At 41.9% G+C, this 24079-nt stretch overlaps 1 protein-coding gene across 2 annotated transcripts; it reads right to left on the bottom strand.

Moving 5' to 3' along the window:
- Positions 1-80: 80 nt before the first annotated feature.
- On the bottom strand, positions 81-23815 carry LOC146555167 (desmoplakin-B-like). 2 transcript variants are annotated; one of them, XM_085252161.1, is made up of 24 exons: positions 23355-23815; positions 21433-21526; positions 20630-20751; positions 20098-20248; positions 18820-18945; positions 18457-18516; positions 18189-18356; positions 17763-17867; positions 17556-17651; positions 17125-17250; positions 15744-15896; positions 15449-15603; positions 15203-15329; positions 14333-14519; positions 13517-13980; positions 13244-13422; positions 12894-13032; positions 12511-12704; positions 12017-12179; positions 11836-11919; positions 11638-11745; positions 11409-11507; positions 8076-9902; positions 81-7043 (listed from the first exon to the last, which is right to left on the bottom strand). In XM_085252161.1, exons 1-24 carry the CDS (start codon positions 23666-23668, stop codon positions 672-674), a joined length of 11613 nt encoding a protein of 3870 aa, XP_085108287.1. In that variant the 5' UTR covers positions 23669-23815; the 3' UTR covers positions 81-671. The 2 variants fall into 2 exon arrangements, with proteins under 2 accessions (XP_085108287.1, XP_085108288.1); XM_085252162.1 differs by having other exon boundaries at positions 9405-9902; positions 23355-23814.
- Positions 23816-24079: the final 264 nt, after the last annotated feature.

The following is a 24079-nucleotide window of genomic DNA, read 5'->3' as shown; positions in this document are numbered from 1 at the left end:
CCAAATAAAATGAACAAACATATCTTACATGGCAGCAACAAAGGGTATTTTAGATGAACACAAATAAGAACAGTCAGGAATGAGCAAAAAACTCAAGTTTTTATTTTAAGATACTGAAAAAAAAAACGTTACAAAAGTGGAAGCACTACTGGGCAAGAAACCAATGAATGAATGAATAAAAGATGACTTTATGAAAATGATGAAAAACAGCAGTTAAGCCAATGCAACCCAACTATAAATCCCTCCCTGTAAACCAAACACACAACATGTCAAATAACTGTAAACCCTATTCTATCATTTTTCAAATGCAAAGCATACAAAGTGATATTTTCATTAATTTTTGAAAAAAAAATTAAATGACATGAACTATATTATTAATCCACACACCTTATTTTAGAAACCATTAATACTTTTGTCCATTAAAAAACAAACAAACAAACATCTTGCAGTTTTTCTGTATAATTTGAACTATAGATTTTTAAGCACATCAACACCAAAGCTTACTCTAAAAATATGCGAACATTTAACAATTCAGACTGCTAAATATAAATTTTCTCCTCACACAGAACACTCATTTTTTCCACAACTTTTTTCCAAAACACTGAAAATAGTTTTGACAAATTCTGATTTGTGTGCAAGAAAAGCACAAACTCTGCTTTTCTTTTATCAATTTAGCTTTTGGTTTGGAAGGAGTTGAAGCTGGAAATACTGTAGCGACTGACTGATGAGGATATGGGAGAGCCTAAGTCTAAACTGTTCCTGCGGGAGCTTCGTCGTGAGCCACTCCGGGAGCCTGTGGTGGATCCTGGGGCAGAGGCAACATTGTATGGACTACTGATGCCTCTCGAAGACACAGATGACGCCTGGAGCATTTTAACGCCAGTGCTTTCCTCTGTCAGGCAGTTATCCAGAGCCTCTTTGTAAGAGATTTTAAGTTTACTTTTGGGGCATGTTAGGTTCTTTGTGTGGTATTTCGTATCTTGGAGCTTCTGGCCTGCTCTCCCATCCAGCCAACCCATTTTCAAGGCATCTTCTATGGTTCTTCTACCACCCATTTCTGGGTCATACAGACCTCCTGTTACAACTTGGAACTCCATGAATCTCTGTCCTGCTTCATATGGCAGCCACATCTCCTTAACTGCCTCAGGAACTGACATTTTTCTCTTCATTTTTACATCTTCAAAGCCAATATAGGCTTTTTGAGCAGGCTTAAGTTTAGTGGCCATGTCTTCAGTTATTATGCCCATACGACATGCCTCTTGGATGCTGACCCTTCTGCCACTTGCAGGATCAACAATTCCTCCAGTACACGCCTGGGCCTCAAGCAGTCTCTGGGTAGTGATGGAATCCACTAGATCACGATTTAACGCCTCTGTGACAGATATCTTCTCTACGTTGTCTGTGTCAAAAATGGCACCAATAGGTTCTTGTTCACCCACTATTTCAACAGGAGAGGACAGAGTGAAAGATACACTGGACATGTGTTTATGGAAATCAGGTGAATCTTGCGAAACACTGCTGGCGCTTCGCTCTGTGACAGTGGTCGTCTTTGTTGTGGTCATTTTAGCGAGAGTGGGAGATAAGGGTCTTGACACCAGTGAGGATGATCGTGAGGATGATGTCGACAAAGAGGGAACTGAGCCTTCTGATGTTCTTAAATTTGATGATGAAGATGTTTTTGTAGTTGTTGATGATGATGTTACTGAAGATATTCCCAAAGGTGTTCTTGAAGTTGTTGATGATGATGATGATGATGATGATGATGATGATGATGATGATTTCACTGAAGATGTGCCCAAGGCAGCTGGTTGTCCAAACGATGAGCTATGTTTGGTCTTTCTGGTGATGATATCAGCAAATTCATTAATGGTGATGGCTCGTGCACGATACTGAGCTACAACTGATTCATCAATTAATCGCTTTTCAAGCAGTTCTGTAATGTCATACTGTCTTCCAGTTTTCTTGTCATTAATAAGAAACTTTACAGAACCATCTGGAGCAGTAATAGTGACCTCTTCCCATTCACACTCTTGGTCGGACAGCTCCAGGAAGGTCTCGTAGTCAATAAGCCCTTTGTCATATGCTTCTCGGACTGTCATCTCTTTATTGGTGTCTGGGTCCACGATCAATACTCTCCTCTTCCTCAGAGTGTTCTTCTGTGTTGACTCTTGACTTTTCTTGTCGATTATAGGCAAAAGCATGAGGCCGGTCTTCTTATCTGGGATACAGCGGTTCTTAAGCTCCGTGTAGGTTAGGTTTTCTTCCGTGTTAGGGTCAAAGAAACCTTTAGTATCAGCATTCTGATCAGAGAGGATCTTAATCATTCCGTCATCCAGGTAGCCTCTTTTGTAGGCTACATTCACATCAATACGATGACTGTGTTCCGGATCAATGATACCACCACTGGCAATTTGGGCCTCTAGTAGACGAATGCCATGGCCTTTCTCCACTAGACCTTTCTCAATGGCCTGAAAGAGAGAGATAGTCTTGTCTGTACCAGGCAGTCTGTAACCAGTCACAGCCCTTTCTGCCGCTAGCAGGTTATCTTTAAACTCTGGCCCAAACAGTCTTCTATTGTAGGCTTCACTAACAGTTAGATAGAGATTGTTCACAGGATCAACTATAAAACCTGAGGCAGCCTGAGCTTCAAGCAGTTCAAGAGTGGTCCCAGATTTCAACAGTCCATCTTTCATTGCCTGATAAATTGTCAGTACTTTATCACTGGCCTGATCATAAACTCCTGCTATGCAGGTGGAACCTCTCAGATAGGAGCGTAGACGCTCTTCAACCTCTTGGCTAGTCAAGCTACCTTGATTCAACTTGTCAATATCAGACCGCTGCAGCAAGTTTGCATCCACTAGATCCACAACAGACACCTGGCCTCTAAGCCCCTGGACAGTTGCTGGCTTTTTAGGTTCAGGGAGAAGCAAAAGACCTGTGCTTGGATCAGCTTTACATTTTTTCTTCAGGGATACATAAGGAGTTCCTTGCTTGGTGTCTGGGTCCAGATAACAGTCAGGACCCTGACTTAAGGCATGGTATAGATCCTGATCTATGAGATTCCTATTTAGTGCAATGTTTTTGGGTAGGAATATACTGAGGTCAGGGTCCAATATACCCCCTACAGACTCTTGAGCTTGAAGCACACGCAGAGCTGTGTCCTTGTCAATTAATCCCTTCTTCATGGCCTGGCCAGCTGACAGAAGTTTGCCAGTAGTAAGGTCTTTGTAGCCTATAGCAGCAGCTTCCGCTGCAAACAATTTTGATTCATCCTCTTTATCCACTACTCCTCTGGCACATGCTTCTTTGACTGTTAGTTTCTGGTTAGTTCTGAGGTCAATGATGTGACCTGTGGCAGCCTGAGCTTCCAGTAGCATGTCAGCACTATCAGATGACAGAATTTTCATTTTCTTTGCCTCTGTAAAGGACATTTTCCTTGAAGGCCCAACTGCCACACCAGCAATGGATCCAGTCCCTTTTAGAAAGACTTTCTTATCCACAGAGACTTCTGGGACTGTTTTCTTTCCCTTCAGTAGTTGGTCAAATGTTGATTTGTCCAGGACCCCACAATCAAGCAACTGCTGTGCTGAGATTGGTTTGCGAACACCATCAAACATTAGTTTGGAAGGGTCCTTCCTCTCGGTGACTGGTAAAAGTATCAGGCCTGTGTGAGGCTCTGATTTGCATCTTCTCTTTAAAGCCCCATAGCTGACATCACGTTCTGTGTCTGGATCAAGGTAACAATCGGGGTTCTGGTTTAATGCGCGAAGCAGATCTTGATCCAGAAGATTACGCTTTATAGCTGTGTCTCTAGGTAGAAACACGCTAAGGGCTGGATCTAGAATGCCACCTGCAGATTCCTGGGCTTGCAGCAGACGTAGTCCTGTTTTTTTGTCAATTATTCCCTTCTTCATCGCCTCAAACACTGAAAGAGGCTTGGTTGTGTAAGGGTCTCTGTAGCCAACAGCAGCAGCCTCTGCTGCCAAGAGTTTCTCTCGATCTTTACTGTCCACTACTCCCCTTGCACATGCCTCCTCTACTGTCAACTTCTGATTTGATGTAGGCTCAATAATGTAACCTGTAGCAGCCTGGGCTTCCAGAAGTAAATCTGCACTATCTGGGGGCATGATCATCTGTTTCTTGGCTTCTGCTAAAGAAATCTTCCCTGAAGGCCCAGCTATTACACCAGCAATTGAACCAGTCCCTTTTAGAAAGATCTTTTTATCCACGGAGACCTCAGGGACAGTCTTCTGTCCTTTTACTAGCTGGTTAAATGTTTCCCTGTCAAGAACCCCACAATCAAGCAACTGCTGTGCTGAGATTGGTTTGCGGACACCATCAAACATGAGTTTGGAAGGGTCCTTCCTCTCAGTGACTGGTAAAAGTATCAGGCCTGTGTGAGGCTCTGATTTGCATCTTCTCTTTAAAGCCCCATAGCTGGCATCACGTTCTGTGTCTGGATCAAGGTAACAATCGGGGTTCTGATTTAATGCACGACAGAGTTCCTGATCCACAAGGTTACGCTTTATAGCTGTGTCTCTCGGAAGGAACACGCTAAGGTTTGGATCTAGAATCCCACCTGCAGATTCCTGGGCCTGCAGCAGACGTAGTCCTGTTTTTTTGTCAATTATTCCCTTCTTCATCGCCTCAAACACTGAAAGAGGCTTGGTTGTGTAAGGGTCTCTGTAGCCAACAGCAGCAGCCTCTGCTGCCAAGAGTTTGTCTCGATCACTACTGTCCACCACTCCTCTTGCACATGCCTCTTCTACTGTCAGCTTCTGATTGGATATGGGATCAATGATGTGACCTGTCGCTGCCTGGGCCTCCAGTAGTAAATCTACACTGTCTAAGGGCATGAGCATCTGTTTCTTGGCCTCTGATAAAGACAGTTTCCCTAAAGGTCCAGCCACCACACCAGCAATCACTCCTGTCCCCTTTAGAGAGATCTTCTTGTCTGCAGACACCTCTGGGACAGTCTTCTCCCCCTTCAGTAGTTGGTTAAATGTTGGTTTGTCCAGCACCCCACAATCAAGCAAGTCCTTTGCTGTTACTGGTTTACGTACACCATCAAAGACCAGTTTAGTAGGATCTAGTTTCTCTGAGACTGGCAAAAGTAGCAGACCAGTATGAGGCTCTATCTTGCATCTTTTTTTCAAAGTCTCATAGCTGGCATCATGCTCAGTTTCCGGGTCAATGTAACATTCAGGATCTTGTTTCAGAGCATGACGAAGGTTTTCATCTAAAAGGTTGCGCTTAATAGCTGTGTCTTTAGGCAGGAACACACTGAGATTGGGATCTAGAATTCCTCCCACTGATTCTTGGGCCTGCAGTAGACGCAGTGCAGTCTTATTGTCAATCAATCCTTTCTTCATGGCCTCAAACACTGAGAGAGGCTTGGCAACTTTAGGATCCTTGTAGCCAACAGCAGCGGCCTCAGCTGCCAATAATTTGTCTCTATCTCTTATATCCACTACTCCTCTGGTGCATGCCTCTTCTACAGTCAACTTCTGATTTGTTTGAGGGTCAATTATATGACCAGTTGCAGCCTGCGCTTCCAGTAGCAAATCTGCAGTATCCTCAGGTAGCAACATTTGTCTCTTGGCTTCTGACAAGGACATTTTGCCTTGCTTCCCAGCTACCACCCCAGCAATTGGCCCAGTCCCCTTCAGATTGACATTTTTATCAACAGACACTTCTGGGATGGTTTTCTTCCCCTTTTCTAGATCTTTAAATGTTGGCTTGTCCAGGACACTGCAATCCAGCAGCTGCTTGGCTGTGACAGGTTTTCGAACACCATCAAAAATAAGTTTGGAGGGATCTATCTTCTCAGTGACAGGAAGAAGAAGAAGGCCCGTGTGTGGTTCTACCTTACATCTTCTCTTCATTGACATATAACTTACACCGTCCTCGTTTTCTGGGTCCAGGTAGAGCTCAGGTCTTTGACTCAAAGCACGGCATAAGTTGTCATCAATTAGGCCACGCTCAATGGCTGTGTCTTTGGGAAGGAACACACTGAGTACTGGATCTAGAATGCCCCCCACAGACTCCTGAGCTTGTAAAAGACGCAGTGTTGTGTTTCTGTCAATTAGTCCCATCTTCATGGCCTGAAATACTGAAAGAGGTTTATTTGTCCCAGGTCCATTATATCCTACAGCTGCAGCTTCTGCTGCTAGCAACCTCTCTCTGTCCTTATCATCAATCACACCATGATTACATGCTTCTTCAACTGTCAACTTTTGATTAGTTCTGGGGTCAATGATGTGTCCTGTAGCGGCTTGAGCATCCAGAAGCAAATTGATGGCATCTGCTGGGAGGAGATTTTCATTCTTGGCTTCAGTGAAAGTCAGTTTTGCAAACTGAGGTCCAGAAATGGAGCCTGGACCTTTTAGACCTTCAACTACCACCCCGGCTATTGGGCCTGTACCTTTTAAATTGACTTTTTTGTCAACAGACACTTCAGGGACAGTCCTATGTCCCTTCACCAGCTGGTTACATGTTTGTTTATCCAAAACACCACAATTGAGCAACTGGTCTGCTGTCACTGTCTTACGGACTCCATCAAAAATCAGAGTGGAAGGATCCAAGGTTGGGGGTTCTCTGGCAGTCTTCAGTTCAGTTTCTATGTTCTTTCTGACAATGGTGACCTCATGTAATTCTTTCTGGGTGGCTGACAGTTTAATTTTATATGACTCTTCAAGCTCACGTAACTCTCTCATCAGCCTTTCTATCTCACTTTTCAAAGATTTCTTTTCCCTCTCCGAAATATCCTTGTCTGTCTCATACTGCCTAATCAGGCCATGTTTGCTATCACACTGGTCCTTCCAGTGACTTAAATCCCTCTTCACTCTTTCGTTCTCCTCCTGTAGACGCTGCTTATTGCGATACTCAGATTCTAAGGACAGTTTAATGCGGCTGAGTTCCTCCTCTAGTCTTAAGATGTGGTCTTTGTCCTTTTCTGACAACTGCAATTTCAGCAACAGAGTGTCTCTCTCGGTTACAATTTCATTATACTGGGACTGAAGGGATTGCATGGTGGCTCTTATCTGCAGGAAATAAAGAGAGAAAAGAGACGAGAAGTTACTCAACTCAAAAATACTCATATATTAACAGTATAGATGAGGAACCTCATTTATTTCTTTTTCATTTTTTGTATACAACCAGTGGTTATTGAGGACAGTGCACATTCTTGCTCTTTTCAATCTTTCACAGTGCAAGAATTCTTTTTGCGGAAAGAATATTTGGGTGCACAGCTTATTTAGAAACAATAAAAGCATTTTCTCAAAAAAGTTTTTTGTTGTCGTTACAACTCAAACCTTTTTACATTTTTGTAAAAGAAAAACAGCTGGCAATAGTGTTAAAAGTTGAAATATAAAAAGCAAGTCTGTGCCTGTTCTGCCAAATTGTCATTTGGTTTGCTATACTAGTGATATAACAAAAAATGGCTAATTCTATTTAACGACCAGAAAGCAAGACTGATTTGCAAAACAGCACAGATACATAAAACCAATAGATGTGGGCCAATCGTGATCACCTGATTTTAGTTTGCAAGAGGAGTTGTCATAAGCATTTTTGGAAACTGTAAATTTCTGAAGTCATGCCAGTGCTGTTTTACAAGATTGCAAAAGGTGTCTTTAAGCCCATTAAGATGTACTAAAAATATAAGAAACAATGATCAGAATCTAGTAGACCAGGAAACCAGCGGCAGTGATGGTGCTGATCATTCTGGGCAAATAAAGTGACCCCAAAAAAGCAAGCGAACTGCACTAACTCTAACCCTTAACTCCCCATCTTTCCACAGTGTGTACAGGGAGACAGTGGAATAGGAAGGCTGTCAGGTAGAGAGGCACAGATTATGTTTGCATGCGAGTTTATACACATGCAAGTTTATTCAAACACATACAGACAGTATGTGTTCAAATCAGAGTTGCATCTACAAGAGGCACTCCAGCATGCAAGGAAAGGGTTTGCTTCAGACTAGCTAGAGCTACAGTTGCTACTTGAATGCTTCAAGTGGTGAAGACTCTGATTTGGAAAGACGAGAACAGTCCAGGACTAAGCACCAAACTTCCATGTACCTCGGTGGCCTGCGTTTGTATTTTCTCAGTCTCCACTTTGAGTTTCTCCCTCTCAGAGGAGAGCTCGGAGACCAGGTTGCGGTAGTCTAAATTACTGCGCTCACTGGCCTGTAGCTGCAGCTCCAGCGCAGTAATCTGCGAGGAGAGCTCATCATCACTTCCCTGTTTGGCCCTCAAGAGTTCATCTTTCTCATGTCGTGTTGTCCTTAGCTCCTCATCCAGTCTCAGCCTCTCTTTGGTCTGAGCTTCTGTCAGCTCCTTCAGCCTTTGAAGCTCAACTGAGTTCGCATTCAGTATCTTGCTTTTCTCCTCTATAGATTTATAAAGACCTTCATTCCTGAGGTTTGCCTCTTTGACTTTGAGCTGCTCCTCAAGCAGCTGCTGCTGAAGGGCTTTCAGGTCAGAGCTCAGCTGTGTGATGTGCTCTGCAGAGGTCTTGTTCTGTCTCAAGCTTTTCTCTAGCTCCTCCTGCAACTGAAGACGCTCTTCTTCACCTCTCTTTTCAGAATTGCTGGCTTGTTCTTGGCTTTGGCGTAGTGCAACGATAGTGCTGCTGTGTTCTGCCAGGGTCATATTGGTCTTCTCTAGCTCTGACTCGATCTGCCTTCTTCTGGCTACTTCTTCTTGGTTAGCTTGCCGCAAATTCTCCACCTGGCTCTCAAGTCCATCTCTTACAGCTTGGAGGTCCTTGATGCGTCCCTGTAAGCTTCTCATATTTTGCTCAACTCTGCTTCGCTCCCTGCTTTCTCTCTCCAGCTCCAATCGCAGTTTCTGAAGCTCCTCCTTGTACTCCCGCCCCTGGGTTACAGCCACTGATGAATTAGTTAGCTTCACTTGCAGCTGGGACAGAGTCTGTTCAAGCACACCCTGACCTTCTTCCGCAGTTTGTCTTCTGCGGGTCTCCTCCTCTAGACTGTGTGTGACATAAGCCAGTCGGTCACTCGTCTCCTGCAGGTCCTTCCTAACCTCAGCCAGCTCTGCTCTATACTGGCTACTTTGCTCGTCTCTCTGCCTCATCAACAGTTCCACCTGACTTTCCAATTCTCTTCTCTTGCGGCCTTCCTCGATGATTACAGCCCGCTGAGTGTGAGCTTCCTCATCTGCTGCCTTCCTTTGTTCCTCAACCTGGCTGATAGATATTCGGAGTCTCCGTAGCTCCTCCTCGAGATTCCTCCTCTCTGCCTCCATCCTGTCATACTGCAGCTGGAGCTCCACTGTATCCTCGTCCCTCTCAGCTGCCAGCCTTTGCATGTCTGCATGGCTGACGTGGATCTGAGATTCGTAGCTGAGCTTTAAGTTATTGATCTCCGTACTGTATTGGCTCCTTACCTTTGATATCTCCTTCTGCAGCTCCATGAACCTTGCTGTCTCGCCAGCAAGCTGTCGCCGGAGCTGTTCAATCTCAAGCTCTTTATTTGACAAAGTCTTCTCCACCTCCACCTTGGACCAACTGACTGTCTCCAGCTCGTTCTGCCTCTTTCTCAGCACTGCTTCATACTCTTCTTGCTGCTGAGTGTAGCGCTCTTCTGCTAGCTTCCTCTTCCTCTTTTCTTCATCCAGCAAGTAGTTGAGACGTTCCACCTGATCTCTGAGGCCTGCCAGCTGGCTCTGTGTGTTATCTAGGTTCTCCTTGGTGGCACTGCACTGCAACGATGCAGTTTGTTTCACCTCCTCCATTGACAGCAACTGTTCTTTTGACTGGTTCAGCTCCCGTTGGTACTGAGCAAGAGCATCTTCCAGTGATTTGTTCTTGGCGTTGCGGTCTCTCATATCGTCTCTCAGAAGGCGAAGTTCTTCTTCTAACAGGTCAATCCTTGTGTTACGAATCTGAAGGAAAGACAAAGAAAAGATGAATACAAATGTGTTTTTAAAAATGATAAATTAAACTTTCATTATTATTTTTTACCCACTTGTGTTGTGGTTAACAAGTATCCAGCATAACATTTGCTTAGCACAACCCTATTAACACCACATTCATATCGTGTTGCCATGAAGAAACATTCCATTCAGTTTGAGGCAAATCCAAAACCCCCAACCAGTTCTGACAGATACCTATGCCTTCCTGTTAAAAGGGAGTTTTTCCTTCCCACTGTCACCAAATGCTTGTTTATGGGGAGTGGGGGAGGGGGCGAGATGTTGTCATCTCATCGGATCGTTGGGTTTTTCTGTGTTATTGTAGAGTTTCATTTGCCATTATAATTAATTGAATTTAAAAAAACTATAGTTATCTCATGTCTCTTGCGTTTTCCACCAACTTTTCTGTATTTTAGGTCTTATTGAACAAAAAACTGCTTTTTTAAAAATCTTGATCATACTATAGAAGGTTATCCATATGAAACCACACACTTGGCTAACAGGTTATCAATCATAAGACGTGTGGTTGTGAGTTAGTGACAATGAAAAGACTCATCTTGAGACTACAAAACGGTTCTTAAATAACTAATAATCTGTCCATGGAGGTTGCTTGTACTTACAAAGTGAAATTAGTCACAAATGAGGTATGTGGTTTATCTCAACAAAACCTCCCTGTAATTGCTTTGTTCACTAACAGATTACTACAGTCATCCATAGCTACACTGTTATTATCTTAGTTTGCAACCATAACTTACTAACACTAAACTGCACCTTTAGCACAATGTCCAGCTGTGAAAGATATATTTTTCTCTAGATTGATACCATCTGATCTCAGAAGCTAAGTAGCATTGTGCCTGGTTAGTACTTGAATGGGAATACACATTTTTCCTTACCAAATGGTCTGCCTGGGAGTAGGCTACCAGTCTATAGTCCTATGTGAGAAAAAAATTTGCTTTCCATAGGATACTAATATCCAACATAGTGGATAGTAGGTTGCTTATTATGACTAGCTGCAACTTAGTCGCAACATATGTCCTTGGCATTGGTCATATCTAAGTGAACTTTACTCTCTTTATACTGAAACTCATGTATATAGCATCTGTAGTCTGTCAGTTCTTGGACAGTCAGTAACATCGCATTGCATGTAATGTGTGTCTTAATACTCTGTTAGCTGATGGATATTAATACACCGAGTTCATGAGCAAAAGACGCATGTAAATGGGAGCAACACAATGCTGACTGCAGGTGATGTTATTAACAACAATGGTTTGCTGGAAGGTATAAAGGAGTTCCTTTAACTTTAACGTTATATCAAAGATTAGGTGACAGATTTACCCCAAATTCTCATTCATAATCCCTGGGCAGTTTGATGACAAGATGTCATAAACAGAAAGAAAGAAAAAGAAGAAGAAAAAAGAAAGAAAACCATGATTACATCCAACAAGATATTTTTGGATGTTCAGCATTGGAGATCCGTACCTTGAGCTCCTCCATGTTTCTGAGCAAATCTCCTAGGAATCTGTAGTAGTCGTCAGAAAGGGTAAGCAACTCCATATATCGAGTCTGCAGTTGGGTAGCCTGGAACAGAGACAAATTTAATTTTAATTTTAAAAAAACATCAGAAAAATCAACTCTAACCTACAAGAAAAAACATGTCATGTACTAATGGTTTACTACATGTCTAATGTTTTTACTACAGTTGCATTACTTCATGATTGAGATCCACTGACGGCGACTTCAGCATTGTCCTCTTCACTGGGATGTTGAGCAAAGTTTCTAAACCAGAGGTGTAAGCTGCAAGGTCTGTTTCATAGTCCTGTTAAAAATAAAAATGAATAAATAAATAGAGGAAGTTGATCTTTTAATGAATCTGAGGCCAAATGCACTCGATTATTGACCTACTTACCTTGATAGCGTTCACACAGGCTTCATTGTCCTTCAGCACACTATCTACTGTCTCCCTCCTCACCTTGATTTCTGCATTCAGAGCCTAGAGAAACCCACAAAGTACAGATGTCAGGTATCTGATGCCTTCACAGAAAATTATTGGAAGTAGCTCTAATAATAGCAAAAGTTCAGCATATTACCTTCTGGTTGTTAATGAGGTCTTCCAGTGCTTGAACATTTTCTATTTTGGTGGCCTGTAGAGCCACCTGTTTTCTGCGAGTGGCTTCAATCCATTCAAGAATGGAAGTGCTGGTTTGCTTGTAGTGTTGCAGCTGAGGCAGATATGATCGAAGGTCCTGCATTCTGAGCAAGTGGAAGAGACGACCAGCATAAGTGAGTTATGTCACTTTTACTCAAACGCTGTCATGCCAAGTTTACAGATTAATATTGTTTTTTTATTACATTTAAAATACCGAAGCAACAAATGTTTTGTGCTTTGCTCGATCATTTTCTGCCAATCACAAATTGACATATGTGTATGTGAATAAGATGTTTTAAAAATAGATTCACATGTGTACAAGCAGCCTCATATACATATGGTTGAATATGGAATGAGTTATTTACTGCATGACTGTAAAGTCTTCAATTTCACATTAACAGTCAGTTATTATTAAAAACTGACAGAGCAGCATACCTCGTATCGAGCTGTAATTGGATTCGTCTCCAGCGGTCTGACAGCATGTTCACATCTTCTGTGTATTTTGTTAGCATCAGGTCACACCTGTGGGAGGATCCGCCCACCTGGCCGTTCCAGTGGCTCGCCTTGGACAACTCTGCCTCCATAGCATTTAGAATACCTTTCTTCTGATCCAGCTCTGCTTTGATGTTCTGCACATCGACACACGACACAACATTAATGATACGACTGCATCCACCGTATAATAAAAATCAGCCTGATAAGTGGAATTAAAGCATATGTCACAGCACAAAGGATATAAGAAAAATAGGGCAGTATTCACAAATGATTTGTCTGCTATTATCAAAGAGTAGGAAAACACCATTATCTTGCAAAAATACCTTCAGAGTTGACATATATTCCTCCACTTCCTCAGGAGACAGAGAAGTGGTCTCCTTTTCTGTCATTCTTGCTTCATAAACTTTCACAATGTCCTCGGCTCGTGCCACACTCTCCAGCATGTCCCTTAGAGCTCGTAGCCTAAAACAAGCATATGGAATAATCAAATATGCAAATATGCAAGGCATATGTGTGTTTGTCATAATGTAGATTATCTGTATGTAAAAGTATATTTTTTTGCAGATAATAATTGATCTTACAGTGCACAGTTATTAACTGTGCTTTTAAATTAATCAGAAGAACACACTAAGCTTTACGCCATCGTTTTGAGGTTTTGCCTTGTGTTATGTACCGCTGAACATAAGCTGATGAGCTGCTCTCCAGGCTGCCCAGTCTTTGGTTAATCACTCCAATCTCGCTGCGGAGGAACTGAGCTTTGTCTGAATCATTCACGCTTTCCAGCTCGTTTAGAATGCGCTCCTTCAAAAGTAAGTACTCAGCACGCATCGAGTCCACATCACGCTGCACAGTCTGAAAGATGCACATATATGTCGCGATAAATACAGGGTCGTTTTTGTTTTCATTCTACATGCATTTCTGTTATTCTTATATTTTATGCTTTCACCTCTAACTGAGAGATCTTGAGGCTACAGTCCTGCACGCTGTTGTCTCCGAAGCAGACATGGATGTGCTGACTCAGCATGTCTTCAGCGGCCTCCAGCCTCAATCTGAGCGAGTGCAGCTCTAATAAGCTGTGAGATGATGATGATGTAGATACCTTCCTCTTTCCTGCGTCCGTCTTGGTCACTTTTATCACTTCCTTCTTCACCACCTCTTTCTTTGCCTCCGCTTTCTTCTCGGCCTGTCTTCTGAGCTCTGCTCTCCGTCTTTCTTCTTCAAGCCTCCTGGCCTCCTCTTGGCGCATCCTGGCCTCTTCTTCAAGCCTCCAGGCCTCTTCTTGGCGCATCCTGGCCTCTTCTTCAAGCCTCCTTGCGTCTTCTGCAGCAGCAGCTTGTACTTGCTGCTGCTGTAATATAATCAGCTGGTGTTGTTGCCCAGATGTTTGCTGTAATTGTTCCTGCTGGACAACTGTGGACAAAACGATTTTTAAAAAATAGATAAAAGTCTTTTCAAAAGTTCCCTAGATTCACTTATTCAATTCAATTATTCCATTATGAAGCACACAGACTCAAATGCATACTGTATACTGTACTTTACTGTAATATACTGAAATACGTACTAAAAATATTGAATTTGAGCAATGTTTATATACAAGTCTAAGAGACATCCGGCTAAAAAAACAAAAGCCAAGAAGTGCAAGAATAAACATATGGAGCTGAAAATGAGCGCAAGAGGTCCATCTGATATATGAGACTGAATAGAAATGTACAGAATAAACAGAACGTGTACTTGCGAGGTGATCATTACTACAAACACTTACTGTAAGTAGGTATCTGCACCACTAGCTGTTCATAGTGGGTCTGGGCATCATTGACCTGGTTCTCTATGCTCCTCTTGTCCTCATCAGCAAACATCTGGGAATTTACACTGTTCACTATAAACTCATCATAGTGAGTCTCCATGCTCTTGATCATTTTCCGGTACTCCTCTGGGCGCATCTTGGCCAACTGAACAGACACAGAAACATTAAGTTTAATTTGGACCCAAACAGATCTTTTCACCGAGAAGGAGAGGTCAGAGGTCAAATGTGACATGCTATTTTAAATCTTTGGTACCTTCTTTATGTTGACGATACTCACCACACTTGTAAGAAACATAGTTTCTAAGTTCTAAGGCTATGTTTATAAATTAATTTTCCACCAATAAATCATCAAGTGTTATAAGAATAGCAGTGCAGTAAAATGATTGTGTGTGTTTTTTTAACACAAAGTACAAACTGGAGCAGTGAAAAGTTGCAAAAGGGACTTTGGTTTGAAGCAGCGGGTTTCGAGAGATGCTTAAATGTCTGTTTGAATGCCACAGAGTTATGCAGCACTCCAAAGTGTGCAACTATGGGAGCTGTTTCCCAGCATCTGGAGGTGGCTCAGAATGAGAGACGTTTACACACTTTTTAAGCCCATATTAAATGGAAGACTACAGCTGTTGGCTTAGAACAAACTGTAAAAGCAAAAACCCACCTTTAAAACCAAATAATTAAACGTTAATTAACACCCTGTCACAACTTTTATTATGACCATTTGTTTTCTCCTTTGATACCTTGCAAGAGAGCAAAAGTTTGACTTTGACGTATGACTAAATATTTTTTTTACAGACAGCAGAGGCCGACTTCCAACACCTCGTCGGTCCTTACCATGGAGATGGTGAGGGAGTTGATGCGTTGGATATCCATGACGCAGTACTGCCAGGAGATGAGACTCTTGACGTTGATATAAAGCTGGCTCCAGATTGACAGGATTGCTTCGTAGTACTGCTCGTTTCTTTGCACGACACAGAGGTGAAATTTAAAGGTTTCAGGATTATCTTTCCAGCCAGAGCAAGAGTTATACAATCACCTTTAACAGTAAATGTCCAAATCAAAGCATTTTTTGTTTCTTACTTGTTGGCGAGACTGATGCTGATTGGATTAGGTGGCGGTACAATCAGGCACACAGAGGGCACCAACATATCCAGACCCCCCGGGCCAGTCACCAGCCACTTACTGCGCTGGTTGTTGTCCTTTAGGATAGCCTCATTGCCCTTAAGGATCACCTTCTGTGAGCCCAAAGGTCACATAAAACACATAAAACACATGAAACACAAGTTAGAATAAAAGAAAGAGAGAATGTCGGTGCAACGTAAAGTAAAAAATAAAAATACCAATATGTGTTTAACTTTGACATCTGAAAACTGACCTGGTCCTGCTTGAAGTCGCACAGAGCCTTGACAATGACGCCGCTGGTGTTCTTCTCTTCAGGGTTTCTGGGTTTCAGTCTCACGATCTCCTTGGACTTGCTGACCAGGTGTTTAACCTGCCTCCTATTTTCCACAATCTTCTCCTTTTCCCTCTGAAGACAAAAAAGGTTTCAGTCAACCTGCCACTGTTTAGCCATTAACAACTGCTTTACTTTTCTAATTCGCCAACATTTTTGTCTCTCTGTAAATAATGAAGTCGCACAGAATGGCCTGTCCTGTATGAAACATATGACCTGCAATCCAGAACTGGTTTGGTTTTTTTTGAGAGTTCTGTTTCCATTTTTGTAACTAATGCCATAACTACTAGGCATGCAGTCTGCCTTTACAGTACAAATAATGTTTCTTTTAAAAGAATGGGCTGAATTTGAGCATGTCTGTAACAAGATGCCAACAACCAAAATAGTACTTTCTATTGTTTGGCAAAAGTTTGAGGGCTAAGATGCATGTTTCTCCTGGACTGTAAAAACTGGGGTTCTGGTCCAGAATGAGTAAAAGAAACATTTGGTCATTCGAAGGTATTATCCAATGGTATTGGAGTTGCTTCACTATTAGGTGGTACACTCAAAACTAATTTGTCCAAAATCCTGCCCATTTTTTAATTATGTGTAAATGTTCTATGTGATTTTATAACATAAGTACAATAAGTAAAACGTTAAATTCAAAGAAAACTTTTTTTACATTCAGTTTATTCCGAGCAACCTCTCCTGATGAATTATGGAGATGCTGGTAATGGTGTTGTGGTTCTTTTTTGGGGGTTTTGTTTTGGTTTGTTTGTTTTTCCATAACTCGTGTATCTGCAAATATACACATTCTGTATTTTTCATATGTAAGAAACTATACTGTGGTGGGGCTTGCTAATTTCTTGTTTTTGATTTATGTATGTTTTGTTTTGTTTTGTTTTGTTTTACTTCATATGTTTCATATGTTGTTTGTTATTTAAGACAAAAAAAAATTAAATGAATGAGAGGTAAAACTTGAGGGGGTAGGGACAAATAAGTAAATACTTCAGCCTACTCCTTTTCAAACAAATAATGGAATGATATTTTGTAATGATTGTGAATGTTTGAAATGTTTGAAATAAAAATGAACTGAACTGAATTATCTGGCTAAATAATCCACTGACTTTATATATTTCAGGATTTGTGTTGTTGTTTACTGTAGTGCCTGAGACATGAAATTTTCAAAAGCTCATCCTACATCAAAGATCTACTGTATGTTCAGTCTAATCAGTTTTATCTCGCTATGCTAAACGTCTAAACACACGCGATCAAGCTCCTGATGCCCAGCTGATGAGTTACTGCTGTAATGACGCTGTCGTACCTCCAGGTTTCTGAGGAGCTCCTGCAGGGTCTCCAGAGAAGTGTTCTTGTCGCAGATGAAATTCTTACGAACCGTCTCGTGTTCCTTCTGCAGAGCACTGTACGTCTCGTTGGCCTCCTTGAAAAACTAAATGCACACGTGTGTAAGCATATGTGATGTGAGTTTCAGGAGAAAACACGCACAATTTGTGAAATACTGAGTGAAATCTAGCATGAAGTTAATTGTAGTTTCCCAGTCTCATTATGATAAGTAAACAAGCAATTTTTATGTGTACATAACAACTGAAAAGCTGAAAGCGAATCAAAATGCTAATGTAGCAACAAGAAATCAGAGGTGTCATGGTGCATCTTTTACATGCACTCTTATTCACAGTGTCCGTCAGTGTGACTGACTCCTGCAGGTTCATGTTTATTAGAGTAGCTTTAAGTTACCTGGCTGTACGCTAAATTCTCCTTCAGGTGAGTGTCGATGCATTTTGTTATTTGAAGGAGCCAGCTCCACTGAGTCTGCAGGGTGTCACTATAAGCCTGAAGAGAATGCACAAGCACACAAACACTGGAAAAAAAGCCAAGCTTTTACTTGCAGGTTTATAACTAGTTGTTTTTGGACTGAGATTTCTACTTCTGATCGCTCCAGACCTCGATCTTGTCCGATGCAGGGTGGTCATTCTTCAGGAGGTTGTCCACTTTGGCCTTCAGCCTATTCAGATCCTTTTCTTTTACTTCCAGGGCACTCATCAGTTTCTGTTATATAAGAAGAGGTGGATAATCACAGGGACACAGGAAAAACATCAGGATGCAGCAAGAGGGAAGTTCTGTGGCTTCGCTGTAAGTGGATGACTAATCGCAGCTGCCAAAATCCAATCTACCACAGATGATTGCTCCCTTATGAGATGCAGATTACTACATAAAAGACATCAGCGCCATTTAGGCTCAAGGAATTGCCAAGAATGTTTATTGCCTAAAATGAAGCTCGTAAAATTGGAAATTAAAAAGTGGATTTTTTGCAGCATCTACTGAATCCAGCTCTATATTTGTTCCCTTGTGATCCGATGTTTGACTAACCGAGTAGCTCTCCTGCTTTCTGGGGATATACTGGTCGATGTTCTTGTCTCCCCAGTCAAACATCAGTTCCTCTTCCTCCTTCTCATTCACCCACATGATCTCTTTGGATATTTCCTGAATGATCTGCTGGAACTCTCGCAGCTGCTGGGTCCGATCATGGGACTTTTTCTAGCAGGGTTAAACAGGGTTAAAGTGAATCAATTTAATACAAATCTCTAGCGATTAACAGGGAAATACACTACACAGAGATAATATTTAGTTTCTTCACCTGGAGATTGTCCCATTCCTGATCCAGAGCCTTAAGATTGGCTTTGTCTCCTGTCTTCATCTGGGGGAAGAGAATGAGTCAAATTATGTGTTTCAAAATAAAGTGATGTGTCAATATTTGCAAATGCTAATAATCAAAACAGATACTAATAATAACAAATCGCTATCTGACCAATAGCGGATCATTTTTATTTGTTTAGGTTATTTATCTCTTTACCCTGTGATCTTCTTTAACACTGGTTTAGTTTTGTGACTTTAAATATCCCAAACAATAGATCAACGGCGCTTCTGTTTGAAGCAACAGTGAATCTCAGCATCGTCTCATCATCACAGCATTGATACTGAACCTGCTGACTGAACCCACCAGGTCATCTCTGGCTCGATCGAACTCGACGCTCCTCTGGATGGAGCTGTGAAACCTCTGGTGGCTCATGAGCTGCTGCTCGATGGCTGCAGGATCGTCTCCCCATGAAGCTGTTTCAATCAGACGCTGCACGGAGTAGATCGAGTTTTAGAGAAGACTTCAGACACAGGCACTTCATGTCACCAGCAGGTGGCGGCAGAGATACAAGTTAAACCAGCAATTTGCTGGTAAATTCATGCACCACTTGGGGTCAAAGATCAGCAATCCACTCAGAAAGAAATGATTTAGCACTGAGTGTAAAACAATAGGTCCTTTTAGCTTCTATTTGTACTTAACCACAATGAGCACATGATCCCTTAATACTGTGTCTACACCAACATAGCAGAGCATTCTTCTCTATGCTCTGTGTTAAATGCTGTGAATGTTGTGTTATCATAGCGATCATGGTTCAGCGAGATCTGTCATTTGGTTTACCGACACCTTTTATTACACTGTCATAAAGTGACACGGCACTTAACCATCTAGTTAGTGGGCATTAATGTCACTTTTGTTGTTGAAGAAGTAGGTCTTTCTTTCACTTTAGGTTTATTTCACAAAGATTTCTTTTGTGTAAAGGCTCTGTTTCTCCAGTTAAACATAAAAAATACTTTTTCTTGAACTGTTTAACAATTTTAATTATTTTAATGTAGTTGTTCACATTTTTAGTGTGTTTAAAGAACTATAATATATTAAATATACTGTGGAGCATTTTAACTTCTGTTGTGTTTAAATGTGCTATGATATGAAATGAGCTGATTATCTGTTGTGTGTAACAAACGTCTCTGACTTACTAATGTGACAAATTACATCAACTTCTCTTAATCTGAAAAAATGAAGGCTGGTGTTAACCGAAATCAGGTGATCAAAATGCAACAATTTTAGGGTATTTAAGACTGAAATAAATGCGCAAAAAACCCTGTCAAAAATGTAAAAGAAAAAAACAAGCCTCCAACAAATCTTTTGAAATGTAAATGTTGCCTAAATTTCACCGAATATTGATTTTTAGTAGATTTCTTAGCTTTTAAGTATATTCTTCTCGACTCCCCCAAGTTCGGGTGCTTGACCACCATCTACTGCAGGTAATGCACAGTTTAATGCACACTGTAGTAATGCCCCTCAAGCTTTACCAAGACACCTTAACCCAGGATTCCTTAAAGGGCTCATGAATGTCAGAAGACTGATCTTCAAAAGCAGCTGCAGGTGCACGTTAGGTATTAAGTTGGGTGTGTCTATACACGCCTTTTGCTGTGCAATCCAGCCCATAGCATCATGATAGCTCCTTCCGGGTTCCTCCCAGCCAACGGAGCCCCCCTTGGTGCTCTTCCTTCTCTGCGTGGTGCCTGAGATGGCCATGTGGACCCCCTTCAGCTGGCTATTGTACATCTCCACACTATGGATTAGAAAACAGAAAAAGATGAGACTTGGAATGAACAGCATATGCTATACAAAGAATATATTTTTATAAAAATTCATGAAATCTCTGTTTGTCCATCCATCTGTCCGGTCAACAAACATTCATCCCATCTGCTTTAAAAATGGGAGATTAATTACTGACTGCCTGAGGAAATTTGGACTAAGTTTAAAGCTTGAGATACATTCACTATCCTTTTGAACAGCAACTGAATTACTTAATTACCTGCATGTGACGCATTCAAGAGACAGTTACATTTCAGTGTCAAAATCATGGGTAACACTGACCTCGGATGGGCACTGTTCTAGTAAAAGAAAACTGAGATGATTAAGACAGAGAGAGAAATCTGGCCTTCCTTACCTTCTCATTACGTTCTCATTAGGCTGTCCCATCTGCCTCAGGTCGGCCCCGCAGCTCTTCAGATTTTGAATGGCCTCTTTGGCCATCCCCATGAAGTACTCGGCCTCACTCGGGTTTCCACCCTGCAATACACAGACACAAGGAGGTGTACAAATCCAGAAAACTGAATGGGCACACTTGGAGTATAGATGTCTTTTGTCCTTGTTGTGCTTTAGATTGAATTATTTCCATTTAGAAGTGCCAAAAAATGTCAAAACTTCAGAAAAACAACTTTTACAACCCACGGAAGAAGATGATTTATGACAAGGACAAAGCGGTTGTGATAGTCTGCCGATATAAGTAGTCAACAAGACGATAAATCACACGCCCACAAATTTTAAGGTGAGTTTTGCACTTGCGATGAACTTCACAGTAACATAAATAATTCATGATAGGTTGCTTAACAGCTAAACTAAGGAAGGGTGTAAATTTAAAGTGGACTGACAGTTGCAATACTGCTCAAGGGGCCAGTTCTAAAAATCACATCCAACAGGGAGTTAAACAAAAATGAAACATTATCTATCTGGTGTCTCTCACAGATTCTGACCGTACACCAAAAGCCTACACATCCAGCTACTCCAATTACAGCCGCACAACATTTCTGTCATTCTTTCTGTTTCTTTTTGCCTCAGAGGACAGGCTACAACACTACACTCTTCATGTGAAATAAAAACCCTCCTGACTGGGCTAACTGACTTTTATCTGCACTTCTAGCAGTAAAAGCACAATAAGTAACACAAATAAGAAAAGAAAACACAACTCACAGCTTGAATGTAGTACTCGGCTTTCTGCAGGTACTCGTTGCACTGGCTCTGCAGGATAGCGGCCTTCTGGTTGATAGAAGTAAGTGTAGAGCCACTGTGGAGGGCAGCGAAGTAAACTCATTAACATTAAGATCTTCAGCTTTAACTATTACCAAAATATTCCCAGTTACCGCAGCGGTTCCCAGTTTTTTTCACCGTGTGTTCCCCTAAAACAAAGCAGTGTCTCCTTTTGCATATATCATCATAATCCACAAACTGAAAAGATATGGTCATGGTTATGGCTAGATTTTTCAAATACATTAGCTAAAAAAATACACTGCAACGGATTACATCAGTACGGGCTCAACAGCTGGTATGTATAGTCAACATTCATACACAATGTGCCAAAGAAACTCTTTTCACTGCTATTATAAACATTACAATTTTCTTTTAATATTGTTTTAGGTTTAATTTGATAGGAAAGCACTGCAGGCACGCAGGAAAGTGAGGGGAAAAGTCTGGAGCAGACTTGAACACAGATCTTTAGTGGGGCCTTTGGTATATGGGCTCAAACACACGAGCTGTGGCAGCAGCCACAAATCTAAAAATTTAGAAAAATAAGTGTTGTTATGATAGAGATCTCTCTGTTTCCTAGAAACAAGGAGATATAGAGACAGAAAAAAGCTATCACCCCAGATAACCAGCTATCACTGCTGCTTATAGTACGTGTTTTCAATTCTGAGGTACTAAACTATTTATGCTGGCTGTATATGAGCAAAATGTTTTGTACAGTCTGAGCTGAAACTCAGATAAGCATCCAAATTTCTACAAAATACACTTTTCCTGAAACCTGCTCTGGTTTTCACAGACACACATACAAACTACAATGTTGACCTCATTCTAAAATATGCATAAAGACCCACTCTATGTATCTCTATTATCAATTTTATTGACAAGTTTTGATATACTTGTGTTATCACACATATCATAACTATTGCCCTAAAAATCTAAGCTGACATTGGCTTATTTAACTAGCTATGAATGAGGGCACTGTTTCCAAATAACACCTGTAATATCTCTGTCATCTCTACACTTGTATTTCTTGTTTTACTTACCATCCAGAAAAAAGTGCTACCAGCTATAATAAACAATGTAATAAATGTACTTATATTTGCCATAAGCTGCCCCAGGCACTTTTCCCTTAATCACAGGGCTTACATGAGTACCTTATCTCAAACATCACTCCCTGATATAAAACTATCAAAGCCATAAACGAAGTTGCTCTGACTCACAACTTATGTTTGCGAATTAAATAAATCTGCCCGTTCCTCAAAGTGCGGGGTCAGAAACACAATCCTTGTGCTGCTGATAGAGTCGCATGTGTTAAAGCGACACGCGTGTCCGTGGGTCTGTGAAGCAGCAGAGGGAGGCGGCAATTTAACGCGGACTGTAAATCTCGTTTCTCCCCGGGGAGGTTTGCTCCTGTGCAGAGCAGAAGCTGAGGAACAATTGAAAAGACGTGCCAAAGACAACAGCTGTATGTCAGCATCACGACGTGTATCACTGCGCATTATCAGTGCGTATGATCAGTTATGTCACTGACGTGACTCTGCAAACCAATCTGAGTTAAACATCACTTTATTTTGTTTTATACACAATTACCACCAGCTTTACTTCAGTGTTACAAAACAAGTGGAAATGCTGTTACTTTGCAGAACAAGAACATTTCCCTGTAATTATACTCTTGCGGGCTGATGTGCATTGAATTGCTTTGTTCGCTTTTTTAAAGGCCAGTGAGTATCGGGTGTTTTTAGTGTTTGCAGGGCCCAAAAAACAACACAGGCTGTCACGGTTAATAATCTATCGTGCGCTGCAGTTCACACATTGGCCACAGGTGCAAAAAGAAACGCAAAACTTGTGGAAGATAGAGTTTAAATTCATACCCCATTCCGCTGATCGCGCCCCCGCCGGCGCCGCTCATCGCCCCCCCTCCCATGCTGGCCCCACGCCACGTCATTCCTCTCGTGGTTCCGGCTCTCATGCTGCTCGCCATTCCGCTAGCCATCCCACCTCCCTTCACGGACTTTGAATAGGTGAAGGTTTTGCGTCCGTCGTGTCCGTACTGGTCGTATCCGTTACCCCCTCCGTGGAAGCCGTCGCTCCGTGCGTACTGGTAGGTGGATTCTCCAGTCAACTCTCCCCTGGAGTTGGCCCTGCGGAGCATGTTCAGGGCCTGCTGAGACCCGTACGCTGACATGGTGACCAGAGAACTGCAGCCTCGGCGGCTCCACAGAAGTTACTGGACGAAACTAAGTGGACGGAAACAACCTGACAGGTTGCCGCCCTCTCTCTCTCTCTCTCTCTCTCCACTCTGTCCGCCCTGGTCCCTCCGGTGCAGACTGCAAACCGAGAGCAGGACGGGACCGTTTTTGGAGCCTTGTGACCACACCTCTCTGTCTGTCAGCCAAAAACTTTTTTCTTTCTCTATCTCTCTTTCTGCCACTCCCCTGTCTACTCAGCTGGAGACAGTGTGTGTGTGTGTGTGTGTGTGTGTGTGTGTGCGTGTGTGTGTGTGTGTGTGTGTGTGTGTGTGTGTGTGTGTGTGTGTGACCCTAAGGTCCACAGGTTTGAACACCTCGCAAATGCAGGACGTTTTGAAACATTATGA

This window comes from Mchenga conophoros, linkage group LG17 (assembly GCF_057382185.1).
Source record: "Mchenga conophoros isolate Kocher_MC1m ecotype Shallow Benthic linkage group LG17, M_conophoros_male_GT1.1, whole genome shotgun sequence".
Classification (NCBI taxonomy): domain Eukaryota; kingdom Metazoa; phylum Chordata; class Actinopteri; order Cichliformes; family Cichlidae; genus Mchenga; species Mchenga conophoros.
This window is presented reverse-complemented; position numbering and strand designations above follow the sequence as displayed.

Excerpts from the sequence above, each read along its gene's own strand:
- LOC146555167 (XM_085252161.1), bottom strand. The coding sequence starts at position 23,668 with ATGTCAGCGTACGGGTCTCAGCAGGCCCTGAACATGCTCCGCAGGGCC. Across the intron at positions 13,423-13,516 it reads TCAAGATCTCTCAGTTAGAG|ACTGTGCAGCGTGATGTGGA; the intron begins GTGAAAGCATAA and ends TGCATCTTTCAG. Across the intron at positions 12,180-12,510 it reads CAATTACAGCTCGATACGAG|AATGCAGGACCTTCGATCAT; the intron begins GTATGCTGCTCT and ends CCACTTGCTCAG.